The sequence below is a fragment of the Bos grunniens genome, chromosome 12 (genome assembly GCF_055505025.1).
Source record: "Bos grunniens cultivar Pamir isolate PY7600 chromosome 12, Bosgru_T2T1.0, whole genome shotgun sequence".
Taxonomy (NCBI): domain Eukaryota; kingdom Metazoa; phylum Chordata; class Mammalia; order Artiodactyla; family Bovidae; genus Bos; species Bos grunniens.
Window position 1 is genome coordinate 74,749,252 of NC_141176.1, and position 23,250 is coordinate 74,772,501.

At 40.2% G+C, this 23,250-nt stretch overlaps 1 protein-coding gene across 2 annotated transcripts in view; it reads left to right on the forward strand.

Annotated features, from left to right (window-relative positions):
• The window catches only part of LOC147361911 (ATP-binding cassette sub-family C member 4-like), a 195,923-nt gene that overhangs the window by 72,688 nt on the left and 99,985 nt on the right, over positions 1-23,250 (forward strand). For both annotated transcript variants that reach the window (XM_086330227.1, XM_086330226.1), the window contains exons 19-20: positions 9,016-9,162; positions 13,913-13,992. In XM_086330227.1, the coding sequence (XP_086186353.1) occupies positions 9,016-9,162; positions 13,913-13,992 (227 nt within the window). The remainder of the gene's footprint in view (positions 1-9,015; positions 9,163-13,912; positions 13,993-23,250) is intronic.

Sequence of the window (23,250 nt, forward strand, 5' to 3'; positions counted from 1 at the left end):
TGAGAATTGATTAGAATAATTATTTTAAAGATCTACTAGAAGAAAAGGGGTTGAACGAAGACTTAATTTACTCTGTACTGGATGTTGGTAGTTAAACCAGGATTGCACATTCAGCAAGTCAGCCACTGGAAATACGTGGTAATTGTTCATTCTAATACGTTGTTTTAGCTAATTCTGATATTGTTATATGGATGGGCAAGGGGATTAGAAATGGATCCTCACCCTGTGGTTCATGTTGTTCCAATTCTGTCCAAATAAGCCTTGGCTTTTATTGATCTTAGATGAAAATCTCTGGCAGCATGGGCCCCAAATAAAAGCATTATTGCCTCCCAGGTATGCGTACTTCCCTTCACCACACTGCTCACCTCCTGGGCTTCACTAATTACTTGAGAAGCTAAGCAGGGGGAATCCAGGGTCTGGGATTAGATTCCCTCTCTTTCTTACCTTGAGATTACAAGTTATCTCCTTCTAAACTGTGTGATTATTTTAACATTTGGCTTTCCAGACTAATATTAACAGGAATGTCTCTATTCACAAGGATGGTTTAGAATATATATAGCATTAAATACTATTTAATGCATATGTTCACCTAAAATTTTAAATATATTATTTATACATTCATCTGTTGATAGACATTTAGATTGCTTCCATATCCTGGCTATTGTAAATAGTGCGGCTATGAACATTGGGTTCATGTGTCTTTTTGAAATATGGTTTTCTCAAGGTACCCATGTAATAGGATTGCTGGGTCATCAGATCAGTTCAGTTGCTCAGTCGTGTCTAACTCTTTGCAACCCCATGGACTGGAGCACTCCAGCCCTCCCTGTCCATCACCAACTCTAGGGGTTTACCCAAAATCATGTCCATTGATTCCGTGATGCCATCCAACCATCTCATCTTCTATTGGCGTCCCCTTCTCCTCCCACCTTCAATCTTTCCCAGCATCAGGGTCTCTTCAAATGAGTCAGTACTTTGCATAAGATGGCCAAAGTACGGGAGTTTCAGCTTCAACGTCAGTCCTTCCAATGAACACTCAGGAGTGATTTCCTTTAGGATGGACTGGTTGGATCTCCTTGCAAACCAAGAGACTCTCAAGAGTCTTTTCCAACACTACAGGTCAAAAGCATCAATTCTTCAGTGTTTAGCTTTCTTTATAGTCAAACTCTCACATCCATACATGACTACTGGAAAAACCATAGCCTTAACTAGACGGACCTGTGTTGACAAAGTAACGTCTCCGCTTTTTAATATGTTGTCTAGGTTGGTCATAATGTTCCTTCCAAGGAGTAAGTGTCTTTTAATTTCATGGCTGCAGTCACCATCTGCAGTGATTTTGGAGCCCCCAAAAAATAAAGTCAGTTACTATTTCCACTGTTTCCCCATCTATATGCCATGAAGTGGTGGGTCTGGATGCCATGATCTTAGTTTTCTGAATATTGAGCTTTAAGCCAACTTTTTCACTCTCTTCTTTCACTTTCATCAAGAGGCTGTTTGTTTCTTCTTCACTTTCTGCCATTAGGGTGGTATCATCTGCATATCTGACATTTTTTATATGTTCTCCCAGCAATTGATTCCAGTTTGTGCTTCCTCCAGCCCTGCATTTCTCATGATGTACTCTGCATAGAAGTTAAATAAGCAGGGTGACAATATACAGCCTTGACATACTCCTTTTCCATTTTGGAACCAGTCTGTTGTTCCATGTCCAGTTCTAACAGTTGCTTCCTGACCTGTATACAGATTTCTCAAGATGCATGTCAGATGGTCTGGTATTCCCATCTTTTTCCAAATTTTCCAGTTTGTTGTGATCCACACAGTCAAAGGCTTTGCAATAGTCATTAAAGCAAAAAATAGATGTTTTTATGGAACTATCATGCTTTTTTAATGATCCAGTGGATGTTGACAATTTGATCTCTGGTTCCTCTGCATTTTCTAAAACCAGCTTGAACATCTGGAAGTTCACAGTTCACGTATTGTTGAAGCCTGGCTTGGAGAATTTTAAGCATTACTTTACTAGCATGGGAGATGAGTGCAATTGTGTTTGGCATTTCTTTCTTTGGGATTGGAATGAAAACTGACCTTTTCCAGTTCTGTGACCACTACTGAGTTGTCCAAATTTGCTGGCATATTGAGTGCAGCACTTTCACAGCATCATCTTTCAGGATTTGAAATAGCTCAACTGGAATTCCATCACCTCCACTAGCTATGTTTGTAATGATGCTTTCTAAGGCCCACTTGACTTCACATTCCAGGATGTTTGCCTCTACATGAGTGATCACACCATCGTGATCATCTGGGTCATGAAGATCTTTTTTGTACAGTTCTTCTGTGTATTCTTGCCACCTCTTCTTAATATCTTCTGCTTCTCTTAGGTCAATACCATTTCTGTCCTTTATTGAGCCCATCTTTGCATGAAATTTTCCCTTGGTATCTCTAATTTTCTTGAAGAGATCTCTAGTCTTTCCCATTTTATTGTTTTTCTCTATTTCTTTGACTGATCACTGAGGAAGGCTTTTTATCTCTCCTTGCTATTCTTTGGAACTCTGCATTCAGATGCTTATATCTTCCCTTTTCTCCTTTGATTTTCGTTTCTCTTCTTTGCACAGCTATTTGTAAGGCCTCCTCAGACAGCCATTTTGCTTTGTTGCATTTCTTTTCCATGAAGATGGTCTTGCTCCCTGTCTCCTGTACAATGTCACAAACCTCCATCCAGAGTTCATCAGGCACTCTGTCTATCAGATCTTGTCCCTTAAATCTATTTCCCACTTCCACTGTATGATCACAAGCGATTTGATTTAGGTCATACCTAAATGGTCTAGTGGTTTTTTCTACTTTCTTCTATTTAAGTCTGAATTCGGCAATAAGGTGTTCATGATCTAAGCCACAGTCAGCTCCCAGCCTTGTTTTTGTTGACTCTATAGAGCTTCTACATCTTTGGCTGCAAAGAATATAATCAATCTGATTTTGGTGTTGAGCATCTGGTGATGTTTGCTATGACCAGTGCATTTTCTTGGCAAAACTCTGTTAGTCTTTGCCCTGCTTCATTCCGTATTCCAAGGCCAAATTTGCCTGTTACTCCAGGTGTTTCTTGACTTCCTACTTTTGCATTCCAGTCCCCTATAATGAAAAGGACATCTTTTTTGGGGTGTTAGTTCTAAAAGGTCCTGTAGGTCTTCATAGAACCGTTCAACTTCAGCTTCTTCAGCATTACTGGTTGGGGCATAGACTTGGATTACTGTGATAGTGAATGGTTTGCCTTGGAAACAAACAGAGATCATTCTGTTGTTTTTGAGATTGCATTCAAGTACCGCATTTTGGAGTCTTTTGTTGACCATGATGGCTACTCCATTTCTTCTGAGGGATTCTTGCCCACAGTAGTAGATATAATGGTAATCTGAGTTAAATTCACCCATTCCAGTCCATTTTAGTTCACTGATTCCTAGAATGTCGACATTCACGCTTGCCATCTCTTGTTTGACCACTTCCAATTTGCCTTGATTCAGGAACTTGACAATGTCTTATTCAATATTGTTTTTTACAGCATTGGACCTTGCTTACATCAGCAGTCACATACACAACTGGGTATTGTTTTTGCTTTGGCTCCATCTCTTCATTCTTTCTGGAGTTATTTCTCCATTGATCTCCAGTAGCATATTGAACACCTACTGACCTGGGGAGTTCCTGTTTCAGTATCCTATCATTTTGCCTTTTCATACTGTTCATGGGATTCTCAAGGCAAGAATACTGAAGTGGTTTACCGTTCCCTTCTCCAGTGGGCCACATTCTGTGGGAAATAGATGGGGAAAGAGTGGAAACAGTGTCAGACTGTATTTTGGGGGGCTCCAAAATCACTGCAGATGGTGACTGCAGCCATGAAATTAAAAGATGCTTACTCCTTGGAAGAAAAGTTATGACCAACAAAGATAGCATATTCAAAAGCAGAGACATTACTTTGCCAACAAAGGTCCGTCTAGTCAAGGCTATGGTTTTTCCAGTGGTCATGTATGGATGTGAGAGTTGGACTGTGAAGAAAGCTGAGCACTGAAGAATTGATGCTTTTGAACTGTGGTGTTGGAGAAGACTCTTGAGACCCTTGAGACCCTTGGTCTGCAAGGAGATCCAACCAGTCCCTTCTGAAGGAGATCAACCCTGGGATTTCTTTGGAAGGAATGATGCTAAAGCTGAAACTCCAGTACTTTGGCCACCTCATGCGAAGAGTTGACTCATTGGAAAAGACTCTGATGCTGGGAGGGATTGGGGGCAGGAGGAAAAGGGGACAACAGAGGATGAGATGGCTGGATGACATCACTGACTCAATGGACATGAGTCTGATTGAACTCCGGGAGTTGGTGATGGACAGGGAGGCCTGGTGTGCTGTGATTCATGGGGTCACAAAGAGTTGGACACGACTGAATGACTGAACTGAACTGAATCTGGTGATGTCCATGTGTAGAGTCTTCTCTTGTGTTGTTGAAATAGGTGTTTGCTATGATCAATGTATTCTCTTGGGAAAACTCTATGAGCCTTTGCCCTGCTTTATTCTATACTACAAGGCCAAATTTGCCTATTACTGCAGGTGTTTCTTGACTTCCTACTTTTGCATTCCAGTCCCCTATAATGAAAAGGACATCTTTTTTGGATGTTAGCTCTAAAAGGTCTTGTAGGTTTTCATAGAACCATTCAACTTCAGCTTCTTCAGCATTACTGGTTGGGGCATAGACTTGTATTACCATGATATTGAGTGGTTTGCCTTGGAAATGAACAGAGATCTCTCTGTCGTTTTTGAGATTGCATCCAAGTACTGCATTTTGGACTCTTTTGTTGACTCTGATGGCTACTCCATTTCTTCTGAGGAATTCTTGCCCACAGTAGTTGATATGGTGGTCATCTGAGTTAAATTCTCCCATTCCAGTCCATTATAGTTCACTGATTCCTAAAATTTCAACATTCACTCTTTCCATCTCCTGTTTGACCACTTCCAATTTACCTTGATTCATGGACCTAATATTCCAGGTTCCTATGCAAAATTGCTCTTTACAGCATTGGACTTTGCTTCCATCACCAGTCACATCCACAACTGGGCTTTGTTTTTTCTTTGACTCCGTCTCTTCATTCTTTCTGGAGTTATTTCTCCACTGATCTTCAGTAGCATGTTGGGCACCTACCGACCTGGGGAGTTCATCTCTCAGTGACCTATCCTTTTGCCTTGCTGGGTCATATGGTAGTTCTATTTTTATTTTTTTAAGGAATCTCCATACTGGAAAAGCAGACTACCTTACCTGCCTTCTGAAAAACCTGTATGCAGATCAAGAAATAACACTTAGAACCAGACATGGAACAATGGATTGGTTCCAAATAGGGAAAGGAATACATCAAGGGTGTATATTGTCATCTTGTTTATTTAATACGTGCAGACTATATCATGTGAAATGCCAGCCTGGATGGCTCACAAGCTGGAATCATGTTTGCCCAGAAAAATAACACCTCAGATATGCAAATGACACCACCCTTAGGTCAGAAAGCAAAGAGGTACTAAGAAGCCTCTTGATGAAGGTGAAAGAGGAGAGTGATAAAGCTGGCTTAAAAGTCAGCATTCAAAAAAACGAACATCATGGTATCCAGTCCCATCACTTCATGGCAGTTAGATGAGGAAACAATGGAAATAGTGATAGACTTTATTTTCTTGTGCTCCAAAATCACTGCAGATGGTGACTGCAGCCATGAAATTAAAAGATGCTTGCTCCTTGGAAGAAAAGATATGACAAACCTAGCCTGCACATTAAAATGCAGAGACATTACTTTGCTGACAAAGGTCTGTATGGTCAAAGCTATGGTTTTCCCAGTAGTCATGAACAGATGTGGGAGTTGGACCATAAAGAAAGCTGAGCACAGAAGAATGGATGCTTTTGAAGTGTTGTCCTGAACAAGACTCTTGAGAGTCCTTTGGACTGCAGGGAGACCAATCCAGTCAACTCCAAAGGAAATGAACCCTAAATATTCATTGGCAGGAGAGATGCTGAAGCTGAAACTTCAGTACTTTGGCCACATCATGTGAAGAGTTGACTCATTGAAAAAGACCTTGATGCTGGGAGGGATTGGGGGCAGGAGGAGAAGGGGACGACAGAGGATGAGATGGCTGGGTGGCATCACTGACTCAATGAACATGAGTTTGAACAAACTCTGGGAGATAGTAAAGCATAGGGAAGCCTAATGTGCTGTTATTCACGGGGTCACAAAGAGTCAGACACAACTGAGTGACTGAACAAGAACAATACTCCATAGTGTCTGTATCAATTTACCTTCTCACCAACAATGCAAGAGGGTTCCCTCTTCTCCACACACTCTCTCACCTTTATTGTTTCTACATTTTTTGACGAGGGCCATCCTGACTGGTTCGAGATGATAGCTTTGTAGTTTTGATCTGCATTTCTCTAATAGTGATGTTGAACATCATTTTATGTGCCTCTTGGCCATCTGGGTGTCTTCTTTGGAGAAATGTCTCTTTAGGTCTCCTGCCCATTTTTTGATTGGGTTGCTTGTTTTTTGAATATTGAGCTGCATAAGCTGTTTGTATATTGTGGAGTTTAATCCCTGGTCAGTTGCTTAGTTCACTCTTATTTTCTCCCATTCTAAGGGCTATCTTTTCATCTCATTTATGGTACATATATACACTGGAATATTACTTATCCATAGAAAGGAACAAATTTGGGTCATCTGTAGAGATGTGGATGGACCTAGAGTCTGTCATACAGAGTAAAGTAAAAGTAAAGTAATCGCTCTTTTTATATAAGCCAAAAATATGCTTATATTAATGCATATATATGAAATCTAAAAAAAAATGGCACAAAAGAACCTATTTTCAGGGCCAGGAATAGAGTTGTAGATGTTGAGTATAGATGTGTGGACACAGAGGGTGGGGTGCGGAGGAGGGAAAGATGAATTGGGAGATTAGGATTGCCATATGTACACCAGCATGTGTGAGACAGATAGCCAGTGGGAAGCTGCTGTGTAGCACAGGGAGCTCAATTCAGTGCTCTGTGATGACCTAGAGGACAGGCATACAGGGAAGGGAGGTCCAAGAGGGAGGGGATATATGTATACATATAGCTGATTTACTTCATTGTACAGCAGAAACTAACACAACATTGTAAAGCAGCTCTACCCCAATAATTTTTTTAAATAAATAAAAACTGAAATAGTCTCACAGGAAATGCTTCTATAAAGCTTTTACCAAGAGCGAGTTATATAAAAGTGCACTCGTTGAAATTTGGTGTTTATTTTGCTGATCACTTGCTAAGAAATTTGAATCCATTGGCTAACTAACTTCTGAATTCGTGAATTATGGGGGCTTAAAGAAGAAAGAAGGGATTCTGTTTCACATTCATTTTGGATGGTGGGTCAAGGCAAATGCCTGTTGATGGAATTCAGGAATTTGAACAGCTTTCAGAATTTAAATAACACTGATGTATCAGCTGACTGGAAAAACAGTACTTGAGGGAACAATTATTATAGAAGTTATCCCCATTGTATTTAGCACTGTGAGTTGAAGAGATGTTCAGAGGGCTATTTTAATTTTTATATGCATGGTAGTGCTCATTTAGATTATTGATTAAACAAATGTAAATGATTGTATTTATTTACAAGTGTTTTGAAAGTGAAAGAATTAGTCGCTCAGTCGTGTCCAACTCTTTGGACAGGACTGTAGCCTGCAAGTCTCCTTTGTCCATGGACAAGAATACTAGAGATGGTAGCCATTCCCTTCTCCAGGGGATCTTCCCAACCTAAGGACTGAACCCAGGTCTCCTGCATTGCAGGCAGATGCTTTATTCTGAACTGAGCCCCCAAACACTTAGCGAGAGATTAGGTACTTGTTTAGATTTACTATCTCATGTCAAAATATAATCTGTAGTTTCTTGCAATTCAGTTATTTAAGAGATTGTCCACTTGCAACTTAACATTGTCTTTTCATACTCTTTAAAGCTACTTGGGCATAGAAGTAGCTACTTTATTTTAAATATTTTAAATTTTTGTTAATTTTTATTACAGTATAGTTGCTTTCCAATGTTTTGTTAGTTTCTACTATACATCAGAGTGAGACAATTATATATAAATATCCTCTCTTTTTTGATTTCCTTCCTATCTAGGCCACCAGAGAGCTTTGAGTACAGCTCCTTGTGCTATACAGTAGGTTCTTAAGAAGCTACTTTACATGGAAAGGAATTTCCTTGTAAATTACAAGGAAGTGGTAAATCATTTCTCTTGTTCCCTGCTAACTCACATGCTGGTACCAAAGCATACCTCAGTTTTAGCTTATGGAGTATATTGTAAATCGTGAGATTTGATATGCAGAGAAAGGAAGATTAATTTCTTTTTATAATTATTTTTCTTGTGAGTTTTTATTAGAATTTGTAATTACTTAGGAAAGCCTAGACTGAAACTATAGTTTACACATGAATTTTTTTCCCTCTGTGTTGTTTCTTTAAGTGAGAGGAAAACAGTGAGTTTTATATTTTTCTTTATAAATGTATTTTGTGAAAACATTAAACTCGTACAGAATCTACTTTATATATATATATATGTACTGCTGCTGCTGCTAAGTCACTTCAGTCATGTCCGACTCTGTGCAACCCCATAGATGGCAACCCACCAGGCTCCCCCATCTCTGGGATTCTCCAGGCAAGAACATTGGAGTGGGTTGCCATTTCCTTCTCCAATGCATGAAAGTGAAAAGTGAAGTCGCTCAGTTGTGTCAGACCCTCAGTGACCCCATGGACTGCAGTCTTCCAGGCTCCTCCATCCATGGGATTTTCCAGAGAAGAGTACTGGAGTGGGATGTCATTGCCTTCTCCGTATATATGTACATATATGTTTTTTATTCTATATTCTGTATATATAAATCTCTATACAAATTTTATTTATAGAATAAAATACACAGTATCTTTACAAACTGCTTACCATCTTTAGTGTCATTGAGGATAAAGCAGAGATCTTGTGCTGAGTAATGTTTATTTATTTCAGGGTTAACTGTGTCTACCACCCTTTTTGGCATCACAAGGTCTCTGTTGATAATCTACATCCTTGTTAATTCTTCACAAACGTGGCACAACAAAATATTGGAGTCCATTTTGAGAGCTTCCGTATTGTTCTTCAATAGCAATCCAATAGGTAAGTCAGACACCAAGTTTCTCAGTGAATATGTCTTATTAACACATTTAGTGCCTAATTACATTTTCGTATTTGAAAATGGAAGAGATGCTTGGAAGAAAATCATTGTGTGTGTTTATTAATTTTATACAAAAAGTTTCACTGATAATTTTTCCTATCAGAGAAAATCTGAATATAGGAGCCTGTAACCTTTTATTCCAATTTATGTGTCTATAAAGATAAATGAATGTTTACTTTGCAGGATGGTTTAGGAGTCCATTTGTTGCGTGGCATATGAAACACGCAGCATATGATGCAAATGTGTTGACATGTTTTTGATAGCTGTTGAAATGTTGGCTGTGTTACATACTATTAAGCTAACTAGTTAGGACCTTCTTCCAGGAACATCTCTACAGAAGACAGGCTGTGTGTTTCTTTCTTTCACTTCCCATCCATATCTGGGACCACAGAGCTCTGGCATGTGCTCATATTTTGAGTTTTATTTAAATGGTAATGGAAAATTAATTAAAATACAGTATCAGTGAAATGTATACATACTCTTCAATAAAATCAGCCCTCTAGTTTTACAATGGACTTTTAATTACATTTATGAGGTCTTGTGGTACATAGCTGGTGGATCTTCAGTATTAGTAAGAGTGTCCCCAAAGGTTTCCCAGTGGCTGCTTCCTCCATTCTGAGGCCTTTGACCTGTCTTGTTTTGGAAGATAACCTCCTGACCTGGGTTCCTGTGAAGAGTTAGTTCATCAGCATACATGCCCATTCTGTTCAGTTGATTAGATTTGTGCTGAGGTCCAGGGTGGCTTTGTTTTTGCAGGTGATGATTGACAGGACCTATCAAGTCAGGGATGTGACTGAAGGGAGGACAGGAGTAGCCTTGGCCTGGCCATCAATTAGCTGTGCGATCAAGGCCAAAGTAGGTAGATACTCCTGGGCAGGCAAATCTCAAGGCAGGATATTGTTATGGTTATAAGTATGGACTCTAGAACCAACTTCCTGGGTTTAGTCCTGGTGCTAGTTACTAATAGTAATAGCCAGTTGTAGTAATGTTAATACTTATGTGCTAGTTATTTAATTTCTCTGTGTCTTGATTTTCTTACCTGTAAAATGAGAATACTATTCACACACTTACCAATATCTTGATGTTGTGGGCATTAAGCAGGTTAATGCATTAGCACACAGCACATGGTCATTGCCTAATGAACCTTAGTGAGGATGACCACATGGTGTCTGGGAACTTTCTCAATGGGAATACCACTGCCCTTCCTGTTTCACAAGACTGTTGCAAGGATTAAAGAAGACTGTTTAGGGCAGCACCTTGTGCAGATTTATTCAACACATGTTGTTTAGTGCAGGCGCAGCGTGGAGCACAGGATGGCAAACTGCAAAGGCTCACACAATCTCATCTTATTATGAAGCTGGAGTGAGGAAGTGATTGAAAAAGTCTGTGCTATTATGGCTATGATTCGCTCTACTTAACCTGTTAATGTGAAAACTATAGTAGTAAATTTGGGAGCATAAAGTGAGACTGAATTTCTGTTAAGACAGCCTCTGAGCTTCTGACCACAGTTGACCAGGCTGTTTATGACCTGTAGGCCTCTCTAGATGCTGATTTATTTATTATTCAAGGATTTGAAGCCATGTTTAATGTTCAAGGTCACTAACCCTGGAGCAGTGGGCATACCAGTGTATCTTTCCTCTCCCTCCTGTATCTATTATCAGAACTTCATTCCTTCAAGAAAATAGAAGCCCAAATAAGTACTGCAAAGATAGGTCCAAAGGTTTAGGGGCATCAATTATTTACTCTTTTAGTGGTATATTAAATTGAACTCTTCCCTGTCTTTAATCTCAAAAGTAGAATTTGTAATAGATAATTTATGGTGGACTTTGTTTCTGGTATGTGATGTCATGAAGAGAGAACCACATATAGCAGTGTTACTATTACTGAGTTCAAGCTCACTCTCCTCACTTCACAAAAGACCAGTAAGACTCACAGAGGAGGTATTGAGGCAAGGAATAGCAACTTTATTTGGAAAATTGGCAGACTGAGAAGAAGGCACACTAATGTCTCAAAATAACCATATTATTGGGGTCTGGGTGCCTTTTTTTTTTTCTTGAAAAAAGAAGGAAAGGAGGTGAGGAAGTAAAGTCAAAAGGCCACTAATCTTACAAAACAGGAGGATATTTATTAATGTCTTCTTTTCTGCAGACCATCCACAGGTGCTGAGGGTCAGAAAGTCTCCCTGTAAGCTGAAAAAAAACCACTTTAGTTTAACATTCAGGCAGAAGGACAGGGTTGCCTGACAAAAACAATGAATAGCAAAGGCTAAAGTCAAAGAAATAGATCCAACGTGGAGTCAAAATTGGTTCTTCCCTATAACAGTTCTTTTGAAGGGCACCTCTGCTATCTGAGGCCAGTATCCTGTGCTTTCTCATCCCGAATCTCCTCAGGGTGAGTGGCTGCAGGGTCCTGATGGCTGCAGCATCCTTTGTTTACTGATATGGTAGATGGCATTTTTAGTTCATACCAAGTATTTACTAGAAATTAGTTCTTATCATCTAATCCTATAGCCTTCAGTATAGACTGTTGTTGTGGATTCTGAGAAAGGAAATAAAATCAATGATAAGTAACCCTTAGTCATTTAGTGATATTTGTGTTTTCCTGCCTAAATACCTCTGATCTTCGTAGATGCTTCTTCATAAGTCTGTACTAGTCACACTTGGTACATGTCTGAAAATAATGACTTATTCCAGTGGTAAACTCATAACTTGGAAATGGTCAGAATCCACAGTTTCCCAAAATGTGAGGTGCTGTGAACAATCTGGACAGAAAAAAGTACAGAGGGATTATAATTATGTTTGATATATAGCAAAACCAATACAATATTCTAAAGTTAAATTAAATTAAATTTAAAAAAAGAGTATCACTTGGCAAAATTATTATTGATAACTAAAGCAAAATTAGTGTAACAATTAGGATTAACTTAGATATTTTGCAACTGTTTGTTTACCAGTTTAACACTTGGAATGAGTCTTAGATGGGATGGATCTAAAAGGAGGGAGCGTTCTAAATTCACCAACCCTTCTTGATACAATGACAGTATTCCCCCATTCTTTTAAAAATCTGGACTCTATTTCAACTGCCCATACACTGCCATTTGGTGATATTTTTATTTCTCTTTAGGTATCATCCTAATGTCTCTTTCATTTTACCACTGACATCAGCTTTTTTCATTTGAATTTGTAATATATTTGTTGTTTAATTGCTAAATCATGTCCAACTCTTTTGCGGTCCCATGGACTGTAGCCCACCAGGCTCCTCTGTCCATGGAATTTTCCAGGCAAGAATACTGGAGTGAATGCCACTTCCTTCTCCAGGGGATCATCCCCACCCAGGGATTTAGCTCGTGTCTCTTGTGTCTCCTGCATTGGCAGGTTGAATTTTTACCACTGAGTCATGATGGGAAGGCCAATATATGAAATATTTAATACATTTACTTCTTTTAGATTTATTTATTTATTTTTAGTTGCATTGGGTCCTTGTTGCTGCACATGAGTTTTCTCCAATTACGACAAGCAGGGGCTCTTCTTCATTGCAGGGCTTGGGCTTCTCATGCAGTGACCTCTCTTCTTGAGGAGCTCATGCTCTAGGTGCAAGGGCTTCAGTAGTTGTGGAATATAGGCTTAGTTACTCTGTGGCATGTGGGATCTTCCCGGACCAGGGATCGAACTTGTGTCCCCTCCACTAGGGACACTGTACCACAGAGAAGTTCCTAAATATATACACTTCAAAAATATGTTTTGCTTTGTTTATAAATTGTTTATCTGAAAGCTCCTATAAGGGAAATGAATAATATCTTTTTTTATTAATTAATTAATTTATTTTACTTTACAATATTGTATTGGTTTTGCCATACATTGACTTGAATCCACCATGAGTGTACATGTGTTCTGCATCCTGAACCCCCCACCCACCTCCCTCTCCATCACATCCCTCTGGGTCCTCCCAGTGCACCAGCCCAGAGCACCCTGGATCATGCATCAAACCTGAACTGGTGATACATTTCACATATGATATTTTACATGTTTCAGTGCCATTCTCACTTATCATCCCACCCTCGCCCTCTCCCACAGAGTCCAAAAGACTGTTAATACATCTGTCTCTCTTTTGCTGTCTTGCATACAGGGTTATCGTTACCTTCTTTCTAAATTCCATATGTATGCATTCAGTTCAGTTCAGTCCAGTCGCTCAATCGTGTCCGACTCTTTGCAACCCCAAGCACACCAGGCCTCCCTGTCCATCACCAGCTCTCGGAGTTCACTCAAACTCATGTCCATCGATTAGGTGATGCCATCCAGCCATCTCATCCTCTGTCGTCCCCTTCTCCTGCCCCTAGTCCCTCCCAGCATCAGAGTCTTTTCCAGTGAGTCAACTCTTCATATGAGGAGGCCAAAATATTGGAGTTTCAGCTTTAGCATCATTCCTTCCAAAGAAATCCCAGAGCTGATCTCCTTCAGAATGGACTGGTTGGATCTCCTTGCAGTCCAAGGGACTCTCAAGAGTCTTCTCCAACACCACAGTACAAAAGCATCAATTCTTTGGCGCTCTGCTTCTTCATAGTCCAACTCTCACATCCATACATGACCACTGGAAAAACCATACTTTTTTTGTAAGTTTAAAGTCTGACACTGTGTAGTATACTGTATTGGTGTTTTTCTTAAATGAGTAATATCTTGTATCCTATTCTTGTAGGAAGAATTTTAAATCGTTTCTCCAAAGACATTGGGCATATGGATGACTTGCTGCCTTTGATATTTCTTGATTTCATCCAGGTAATGTATCAGTCCTGTCAGAGTTCTCCCAGGGAGTAGCAGAGTGCCTGTTCCTCAAGGCCTTTTCACAGGGACTTAGGGTGGGCCTGTCAGCCTGGCGATGTATCTTATTACCTTCAGCAAAGGTCATGTTTTATAAGTAAAAGGTGTGGCTGTGATTGGGAGGCTGAGTTAACATGAGTAACACCTGGTCATGAGTGGCTCCACAGTCACATCAAGGTTGGTCTAAAGCAGTGACAGGCTGGGTAAGTGGTTCTCCCTCAGCATTCCAGATGTCTGGCTTGGATTCCCTTTACTGTGAGCACATTTCATAACATAAACAGTCACCTCTCATGGAAAGAGACTAGATGAGCTAAATTGTGTGTTGTATTACCATTCCCTGGTGGCTCAGAGGTTAAAGCGTCTGCCTGCAATGAGGGAGACCCGGGTTCAATCCCCAGGTCGGGAAGATCCCCTGGAGAAGGAAATGGCAACCCACTCCAGTATTCTTGCCTGGAGAATCCCATGGACGGAGGAGCCTGGTGGGCTACAGTTCACGGAGTCGCAAAGAGTCAGACACGTCTGAGTGACTTCACTTCACCACAGAAGCCAAGTATTTATTGTACCTTTTTTTTTCTTTTTTTTGATAGGATCAGATGTGATCACTTAGAAAGAAAAGATTAGTAATAATAAGGTGAAAATAATACTTGATCAAGGACAATAAAGGGCAGTTATTGATACAAAGAGTTTAATCCAGTAATTTTGATTACAGGATCAAAGTTATCTCAAAAAATGTCTTCTTTGTTTTTGTAGGCAGTTTTTCTTTTCACACGTTGAAGTCTCTGTTTTAACGTATCTTTAAAAAAAAAAAAAAAGGCAGAAATACCCACGGAAATGCTTCTATCCAGCTTTTGTTTTGTCTGTGAACTTGAGGTTCTAAGGAATGATGCTGGGTCATCTCAGCTTTTGTTTCCTCATTCAGTATCATTGCTCACCTGGGGTGTTTTCTCTGTTATTCCTGCTGCTTTTCAATGATTCAAGCTATGTGACTTTCTAAGTGTTTATTTTGTAAATGAAATGCATTTATCAAAAGCTGCACACTAATATCTGAATGCAAACAGCACAGCCTGTGGGCAAAGGCTTCCACTATTTACCAATGAGAAGTAAGCTGAGACTCAGAGGCAGAGGACTTTTACTGCAAAGATACAAAGATATATGTGCTTTTTTTTTTTTTTTTTCTTTTCTGGAAACTTATTTTATAAAGGTGTCCTCTTGGGTTTAGCTACATTGCTTATCCCCAGAAGCAGTCTTTCAGTAAAGCAGTATCACATCTTGACAGTGATTGTTAATTACTTTGAAAAGATTTTGTAAAAGGTTCTGTTCCTTTGCTACTATAAACTAGGTCAAGGTTGGGTTTCCAAAGCTGGCTGGCCTGCTGTGTGCTTGGCTCATGGTTAATTGGCCCTTATAATCAGAATCCATCACAGATTTTTGCATGACCTAAAGAGGGATAGGAACAGATGCTATGTGATTTCAGGATAAACATTCTCAGTCATGTGAGGAGAGAAAATTTCAGTCTCACTGATTTCCAATCCAGCTCTTCCACTTGTATTTCAATTATCTTGAAGTCCAAGTCCTCCAGGTGGAGGCATCCTAAAGGTCATTGGAAGTTAGAGTCTGGTATTTGAGGGAGAGACCTGGGATGGCACTTGTATATTCTTCACTGAGAAGGTAGTAGTTGAATCTGTGAAGATGGATAAGATTGCCCAGAGAGAGTGAGGCATGTTTAGGGACCAAGATCAGAACCTTTTGGAAGCCTTGATATTTAGAGAGAAAGCTGAGAGAGGAGGCAAGCAGAGGAGACACACAGTGAACAGCAAGGAATGAGAGGAGGAGACAGGGTGGAGACCTGAGGAAAGACAGGTCTGTTCAATGCAAATGAGAAGGTGAGCCCACGGAGAGTTGTTGGTTGATTTGGAATCAGGAGTTGTCCGTGACCTGAGAAGCAGGTTTCAAATGTGAGGAGGCCAGAGTGCAAAGGCCTGCAAATCCAGGAGGTGTGGAGGGAGGTGAGGTGAAGACAGGCTACTCCTGGAAGGAGTTTGAATGAAGCAGGAGAGAGGCCCATCTGGAATGTAGGGTCTGAGGAGGTGTTGCTGGCTGTTTGGGTTTGTAGTTTGAGTTGGGGATATGTGTAAGGTGGTGGGTGGTATTCTTTCTCTCTCCTTCCATTCAACAAATAGGGATTAAAGTTGAGACCCTGAGGTACAGGAGTGAGTCGGGCACAAAGCCCTCTTCCAGGACCCTTGGGGAGGGAAAACAAAGTGAAAGTCAGTCAGTCATGTCCAATTTTGTGTGACCCCATGAACTATACAGTCCTTGGAATTCTCCAGGCCAGAATACTGGAGTGGGCAGCCTATCCCTTCTCCAAGGGATCTTCCCAAACCAGGGATTGAACCCAGATCTCCTGCATTGTAGGTGGATTCTTTACCAGCTGAACTACAAGGAAAGTCCAAGAATATTGGAGTGGATAGCTTATCCTTTCTCCAGGGGATCTTCCTTACCCAGAAATCAAACTGGGGTCTCCTGCATTGCAGGCAGATTTTTTACCAACTGAGCTATCAGGGAAACCCAGAGAAAGGAATCACATAGAAACTCACCTCTTGCTGCCTTTGGAATCTGAATTGTGCAAGTACCTTGGAGGAAGCCCTGAAAGGCAAACTGGATGTGGGAGCTGGGGCAGTTAGAGAGTCTGGTCCAGGAAGTGGGTGGAGTTTCTATGAAGTGACCTTTCATCCCAGAGGAAAGGAAAATGCTCCTGTGGGTGGTGAAACAGGAGGTGCTGCCAGAAGCTCAGTTCCTATGTGGGAAGCAGTCTTTTCTCTCTGTCACTATTGAGAGTGACAGGAAGTCAGGAAGGGGCTTGTTCAGCTTTGTTTCAAAGAATGCAGTTAGTGTCAGGTGGCTTGGAACTCATTCCTGATGATTCTGATCAGCCTTGGTATATTTTATAAACCTTGGAAAATACTTGATTATTTTCATGTTTATTACATCTAAAGGGTTTATTCCATATACTTTTCCTTATCTAATTCCTTCTCATTCTCTTAAAAGAAATCTCAGGTTATTTGTTTAATATTTTGTAGTGGTGATGTCAAGTGTGAAAACACTGGATTCTGCCTAGTGGGTCCACACTTAAGGACAGTCCATCCCCTCAAGTGATGTCATTCAGAGACGACATCCCAAAAGAGGGGTGATCACGAGTTTGTACACCCTTCTGTACCCAGACTCTTATAACAACAGATGTCTTGCCTGTTCAGTCACATTATAGTTATTGACGAAGGGGAGCTGTTCACAATTCCAAAGGAAGAAGAAAGGTAGCATTAAAAAAAAATCAATTTGTATAGTGTGCTTGGTGGCTCAGATGGTAAAGAATCCACCTGCAATGTGGGAGACCTGGATTCGATCCCTGGGTTGGGAAGATCTTTTGGAGGAGGGCATGGCAACCCGCTCCAGTATTCTTGCCTGGAGAATCCCCATGGACAGAGAAGCCTGGTGGGCTACAGTCCCTTGGGTTGCAAAGAGTCAGACATGATTGAGTAACTAAGCACAGCACCTGATAATCATTTACAATGTCAACAGCTTCGAAGTGCCCTGGAGTGAGGAGGCCTGCAGTCTCCCTTTTGAAGCTTGAGTCCTGGATCCAGAGTCTTACCATCTCTGCTGCACAAAAACAACACCTCCTCTCTGTAAAACAGGGAAAATAATACCGACTTTATAAGGTTTATTGGGAAGACAAAATGAAGTTGTTTTAATAAAATTCTTAGCACAAAGCTAAGTGCATCTTGAGCACTAAATCAGATCAGTTTAGTTCAGTCACTCCGTCATGTCCAACTCTTTGCAACCCCATGAACTGCAGTAGGCCAGGCTTCTCTGGCCATCATCAACCCCCAGAACTTGCTGAAACTTATGTCCATCGAGTCGGTGATGCCATCCAACCATCTCATCCTCTGTAGTCCCCTTCTCTTCCTGCCTTCAATCTTTCCCAGCATCAGGGTATTTTCCAATAAGTCAGTTCTTCGCATCAGGTGGCCAAAGGATTGGAGTTTCATCTTCAGCATCAGTCCTTCCAATGAATATTCAGGACAGATTTCCTTTAGGATGGAATGCTTGGATCTCTTTACTGTCCAAGGGACTCTCAAGAGTCTTCTCTAACACCGCAGTTCAAAAGCATCAGTTCTCCAGGCACTCAGCTTTCTTTATAGTCCAACTCTCACATTCATACATGACTACTGGAAAAACCATAGTTTTGACCAAATGGACCTTTGTAGGCAAAGTAATGTCTCTGCTTTTTAATATGCTGTTTATATGGGTCCTTTCTTCCAAGGAGCAAGCGACTTTTAATGTCATGGCTACAGTCACATCTCCAGTGATTTTGGAGCCCAAGAAAATAAAATCTCTCATTGTTTCCCCATATATTTGCCAGGAAGTGATAAGATCGAATGCACGATCTTAAGACATCTGAATGTTGAGTTTTAAGCCAACTTTTCACTCTCCTTTTTAACTTTCATCAAGAGGCTCTTTAGTTCTTCTTCACTTTCTGCCATAAGTCAAGGCTATATATTGTCACCCTGTTTATTTAAATTATATGCAGAGTACATCATGCAAAATGCCAAGGTGGATTAAGCACAAGCTGGAATCAAGATTGCCAGGAGAAATAGCAATAATCTCAGATATGCAGATGTGCACTAAATAATGCATCGCTATTTTAAAACACCAAATGTATTTTTAAGTAGGAGAAACAGTCTGCTAAAGGCATGATGTTGAATTAAAATTATTGGGACACACAGTTTTCAGGCTCATAAATATTACCTCATGAGTTTGCATTACATAGATTCTAGGCTTTGCAATCCTTGAAGACTTAAATGGACACTTTTCCATGTAGACCCACAGAATAAAAATCAACCATTCTCAAAATAGACCATTGAACACAAAATAGTTCAAATTAATGTAATTTTCACACAGTTTGCCAGAGTGCCAGATAACATTGGGAAATACTAGAGATCTCTTTAAATAATTAAAGATACCAAGGGAACATTTCATGCAAAGATGGGCATAATAAAATACAGAATGGCAAGGACCTAACAGAAGCAGAAGATATTAAGAAGAGGTGGCAAGAATACACAGAAGAACTATACAAAAAAGATCTTCATAACTCAGACAACCATGACAGTGTGTTCACTCACCTAGAGGCAAACATTCTGGAGTGTGAATTCAAGTTGGCTTTAAGAAACATTACTACATACAAAGCTAGTGAACGTGATGGAATTCCTGTTGAGCTATTTCAAGTCCTAAAAGGTGATGCTGTGAAAGTGCTGAACTCAATATGCCAGCAAACTTGGAAAACTCAGCAGTGGCTACAGGACTGGAAAAGGTCACCTTACATTCAAATCCCAAAGAAGATCAATGGCAAAGAATGTTCAAACTACCATACAGTTGCACTCAATTCACTTGCCAGCAAGGTAAGGCTCAAAAGCCTTCAAGCTAGGCTTCACCAGTACGTGAACAAGAACTTCCAGATGTACAAGATTTATAAAAGGCAGTGGAACCAGAGATTAAATTGCCAACAACTGTTGAATCATAGGAAAAGCAAGGGAATTACAGAAAAACATCTACTTCTTTATTGAGTACACTAAAGCATTTCAATGTGTGGATCACAACAAAGTGTGGAAAAATTCTTAAAGAGTTGGGAATACCAGACCACTTTACCTGCCTTCTGAGAAATCTGTATACAGGTCAAGAAGCAACAGTTAGAATCAGACATGAAACAACAGACTGGTTCAAAATTGGGAAAGGGGTATGTCAAAGCTGTATAATGTCACCCTGCTTATTTAAATTATATGCAGAGTACATCATGTGAAATGCTGGGCTGGATGAATCACAAACTGGAATCAAGGTTGCCAGAAGAAGTATCAACAGCCTCAGATATCCAGATGATACCACATAATGGCAGAAAGCAAAAAGGAACTAAAGAGCCTCTTGATGAAGTTGAAAGAAGAGAATGAAAAAGCTGGCTTAAAACTCAACATTCAAAACACTAAGATCATGGCATTCGGTCCCATCACTTCATGGCAAATAGATGGGGTAAAAGTGGTTACAGTGACAGATTTTATTTTCTTGGGTTGCAAAATCACTTGTGGCTCCTCACCCACAACATACATTTTGAGATAACATTGGCTCAAGGTGTTTTCCTGGGCCATAAAATGATTGAAATGAATCTTGAAGAAAGGCAGGTTTCCAAGCAAAGATATAGTCTCATTAACATAGCTTAAGAGAATATTTGCATGAGTAAAACATTCTGGTTTGTCAAGTCTGTTCTGAGTCTTAGGCAGAACTGAGTTGAAGACAGAGCCCAGGGTAAAAACATAGTTCATTATCATAGCTTAAGAAAAGCATTTCCATAAGAAAAACACATTGGTTAGCTCAAGATTTGAATAAAGTTCTGGTAGAACTAGGTGTCTTAGTGGCAACACGGAATTTTAAAAGAAACCTCCTTTTAATTTTGTATAGAGAAGGAAAAAAATCTGACACTTGTAGTTTGTTTCCTCCTGCCCCTTAAGAGCAGAGAAGGCGATGACACCCCACTCCAGTATTGTTGCCTAGAAAATCCCATGGACGGAGGAGCCTGGTAGGCTGCAGTCCATGGGGTCGCTAAGAGTCGGACACGACTGAGCGACTTCTCTTTCACTTTTCACTTTCATGCATTGGAGAAGGAAATGGCAACCCACTCCAGTGTTCTTGCCTGGAGAATCCCAGAGACGGCGGAGCCTGGTGGCTGCTGTCTCTGGGGTCGCACAGAGTCGGACACGACTGAAGCGACTTAGCAGCAGCAGCAGCAGCAGCCCCTTAAGAGAGAGATAAAAAAAAAAAAAAAATGTCTGACACTTAGCAGCCTATTTCCTCCCTTCGGAGACCCCTAGCCTTCCTGCATGTTACCTTTCATGTTTACCTTTTTTCCCTGTTATGATTTATGTTTTTGTATCCTAAGAAGTCTTTATCTTTAGAAGCATGAAGATATTTTCCTATTGTTTTAGTTTTTTATAGAAACTGATACATTTTGCATTAATTTTTACATATCAAAGTGTATTTAGTTGTGAAGTTTATTTTTCCCAGTTATTCTAGCCAAGTTTGTTAAAGACTTTTATACACTGAATTGGCACCTTGATTTAAAATCATCTGACTATATGTGAGGAAGTCTGTGTCTGGATCTTTGTTTTGTTCCACCAATCTTTTTGGTTCAATTTATTCCTGAATATTTAATGAGTTCAGTTCAGTCACTCAGTCATGTCCGACTCTTTGTGACCCCATGGGCTGAAGCATTCCAGACTTTCCTGTCCCTAACCAACTCCCAGAGCTTGCTTAAACTCATGTCCTTTGAATCAGTGATGCCATCCAACCATCTTGTTCTCTGTAGTCCCCTTCTCCTCCTGCCTTCAATCTTTCCCAGCATCAGGGTCTTTTCAAATGAGTCAGTTCTTCACATCAGGTGGCCAAAACATTGAAGTTTCAGCTGCAACATCAGTCCTTCAAATGAGTATTCAGGACTGATTTCCTTTAGGATTGGCTGATTTTATCTCCTTGCTGTCCAAGGGACTCTCAAGAGTCTTCTCCAACACCACAGTTCAAAAGCATCCATTTGAATGCAAAGAAAAAACACCATTTTCAAATGCTCATTGCTAGTATATAGAAAGCAATTGATTTATTTGAGAATTCACTTTGCATTTCCTGGAGTTGGTGGTGTTTTCTAAAATTCTATAGGATTTTGTACGTATACAATCATGTCAGCTACTTGTCTGTTGTAACAGGAATGTAAGTAATTTGGAAGCTACTGGCAAACAGATCATATATTCAAACTGTGCTTGTGAGAGTGTTATAGCCACGTGTTCCGGGAAAAAAACTCACTCAGAAGGACAATGCAGATAGTAGAGTGCATTTTATTACACCGGCGGGCCCAAGGCAGAGTCTCCTCTTAGCCAAGGACCCTGACCAGTGTTTGTTAAAATCTTTTATACCCCATGTGTACGTGTCCAAACCTACCACCCCAATTTCCTTGAGACTTACATAAAACAAAGGAAGGGTAAATACAATCACAATAACCCCATTATTCAAGTGTTATCAAGTGTTAGGTGTTTAAACAGTTAATAATCAATAAGCCTGCAGTTACACTCCAATAGATACAAAAAGAATTTATGACCTGTCTGGAGGCAGGGGTGACTAGAGTCTGTTTTCTCTTAGGCAATGAGTAACCTGGATGTGATCTTCAAGATTCCCCTGTCCAGAGGGGGTCATACCCTTCTATTGTAGTTTCCATAGGCACTAAGCACAGAGTCCAGAGTCCATTGGAGAGGTGGCATAGCATGATCAGCATGAACAGGCCTAAGATGGGGTCCAGGCCCTATGAGTTCCTTCTTCAAGAGGAATATTTTAAATCTGCAGCATTAGAATATGGTGTTCATTCTAGTAGTAGAGTCTTCCTGTGGAAATTTAGTGTTTTTACTACTAGCCATATATAGATATTGAACATTTAAAATACTCAGCCTAATTTTGGGTCCTTGGGATTTATGTATTTGTTAAAATTATTGGGCTTCCACCCCACCCTGCCAAAGACATTTTGTGTTCTGGGCTTAGAACTCATCTTTCTCACAAAATGTTTGTTTTTAATTTAAATAATAATTCTTAAATCAACACAAGTTAGTATGCTCTATTAGCATTTTTAAGACATTTTAATGATCAATCTGCTCTGTGAGCTGAGCAGACTGTTATTCCCCCCCCCAAAAAAATCTGGAAGTCATCCCTGCATGGGAGAAATCAGATACAACCCCAAGAAACCAAACAAAATTGGAAAATGCAGACAGAAGGATATGTATAATAATGGAGTATATCTGCTGCTGCTGCTAAGTAGCTTCAGTTGTGTCTGACTCTGTGTGAACCCATAGATGGCAGCCCACCAGGATCCGCCGTCCCTGGGATTCTCCAGGAGAGAACACTGGAGTGGGTTGCATTTCCTTAATGCCTGAAAAGTGAAAGTGAATTCGCTTAGTTGTGTCCGACTCTTAGCAACCCCATTGACTGCTGGCCTACAAGGCTCCTCTGTCCATGGGATTTTCCAGGCAAGAGTACTGGAGTGGGTTGCCATTGCCTTCTCTGGGAGTATATCTAGATATTAATTTTAACATATTAATTTTATCTTTATTTGGGATACAGTATTGGGAAGAAACGAAA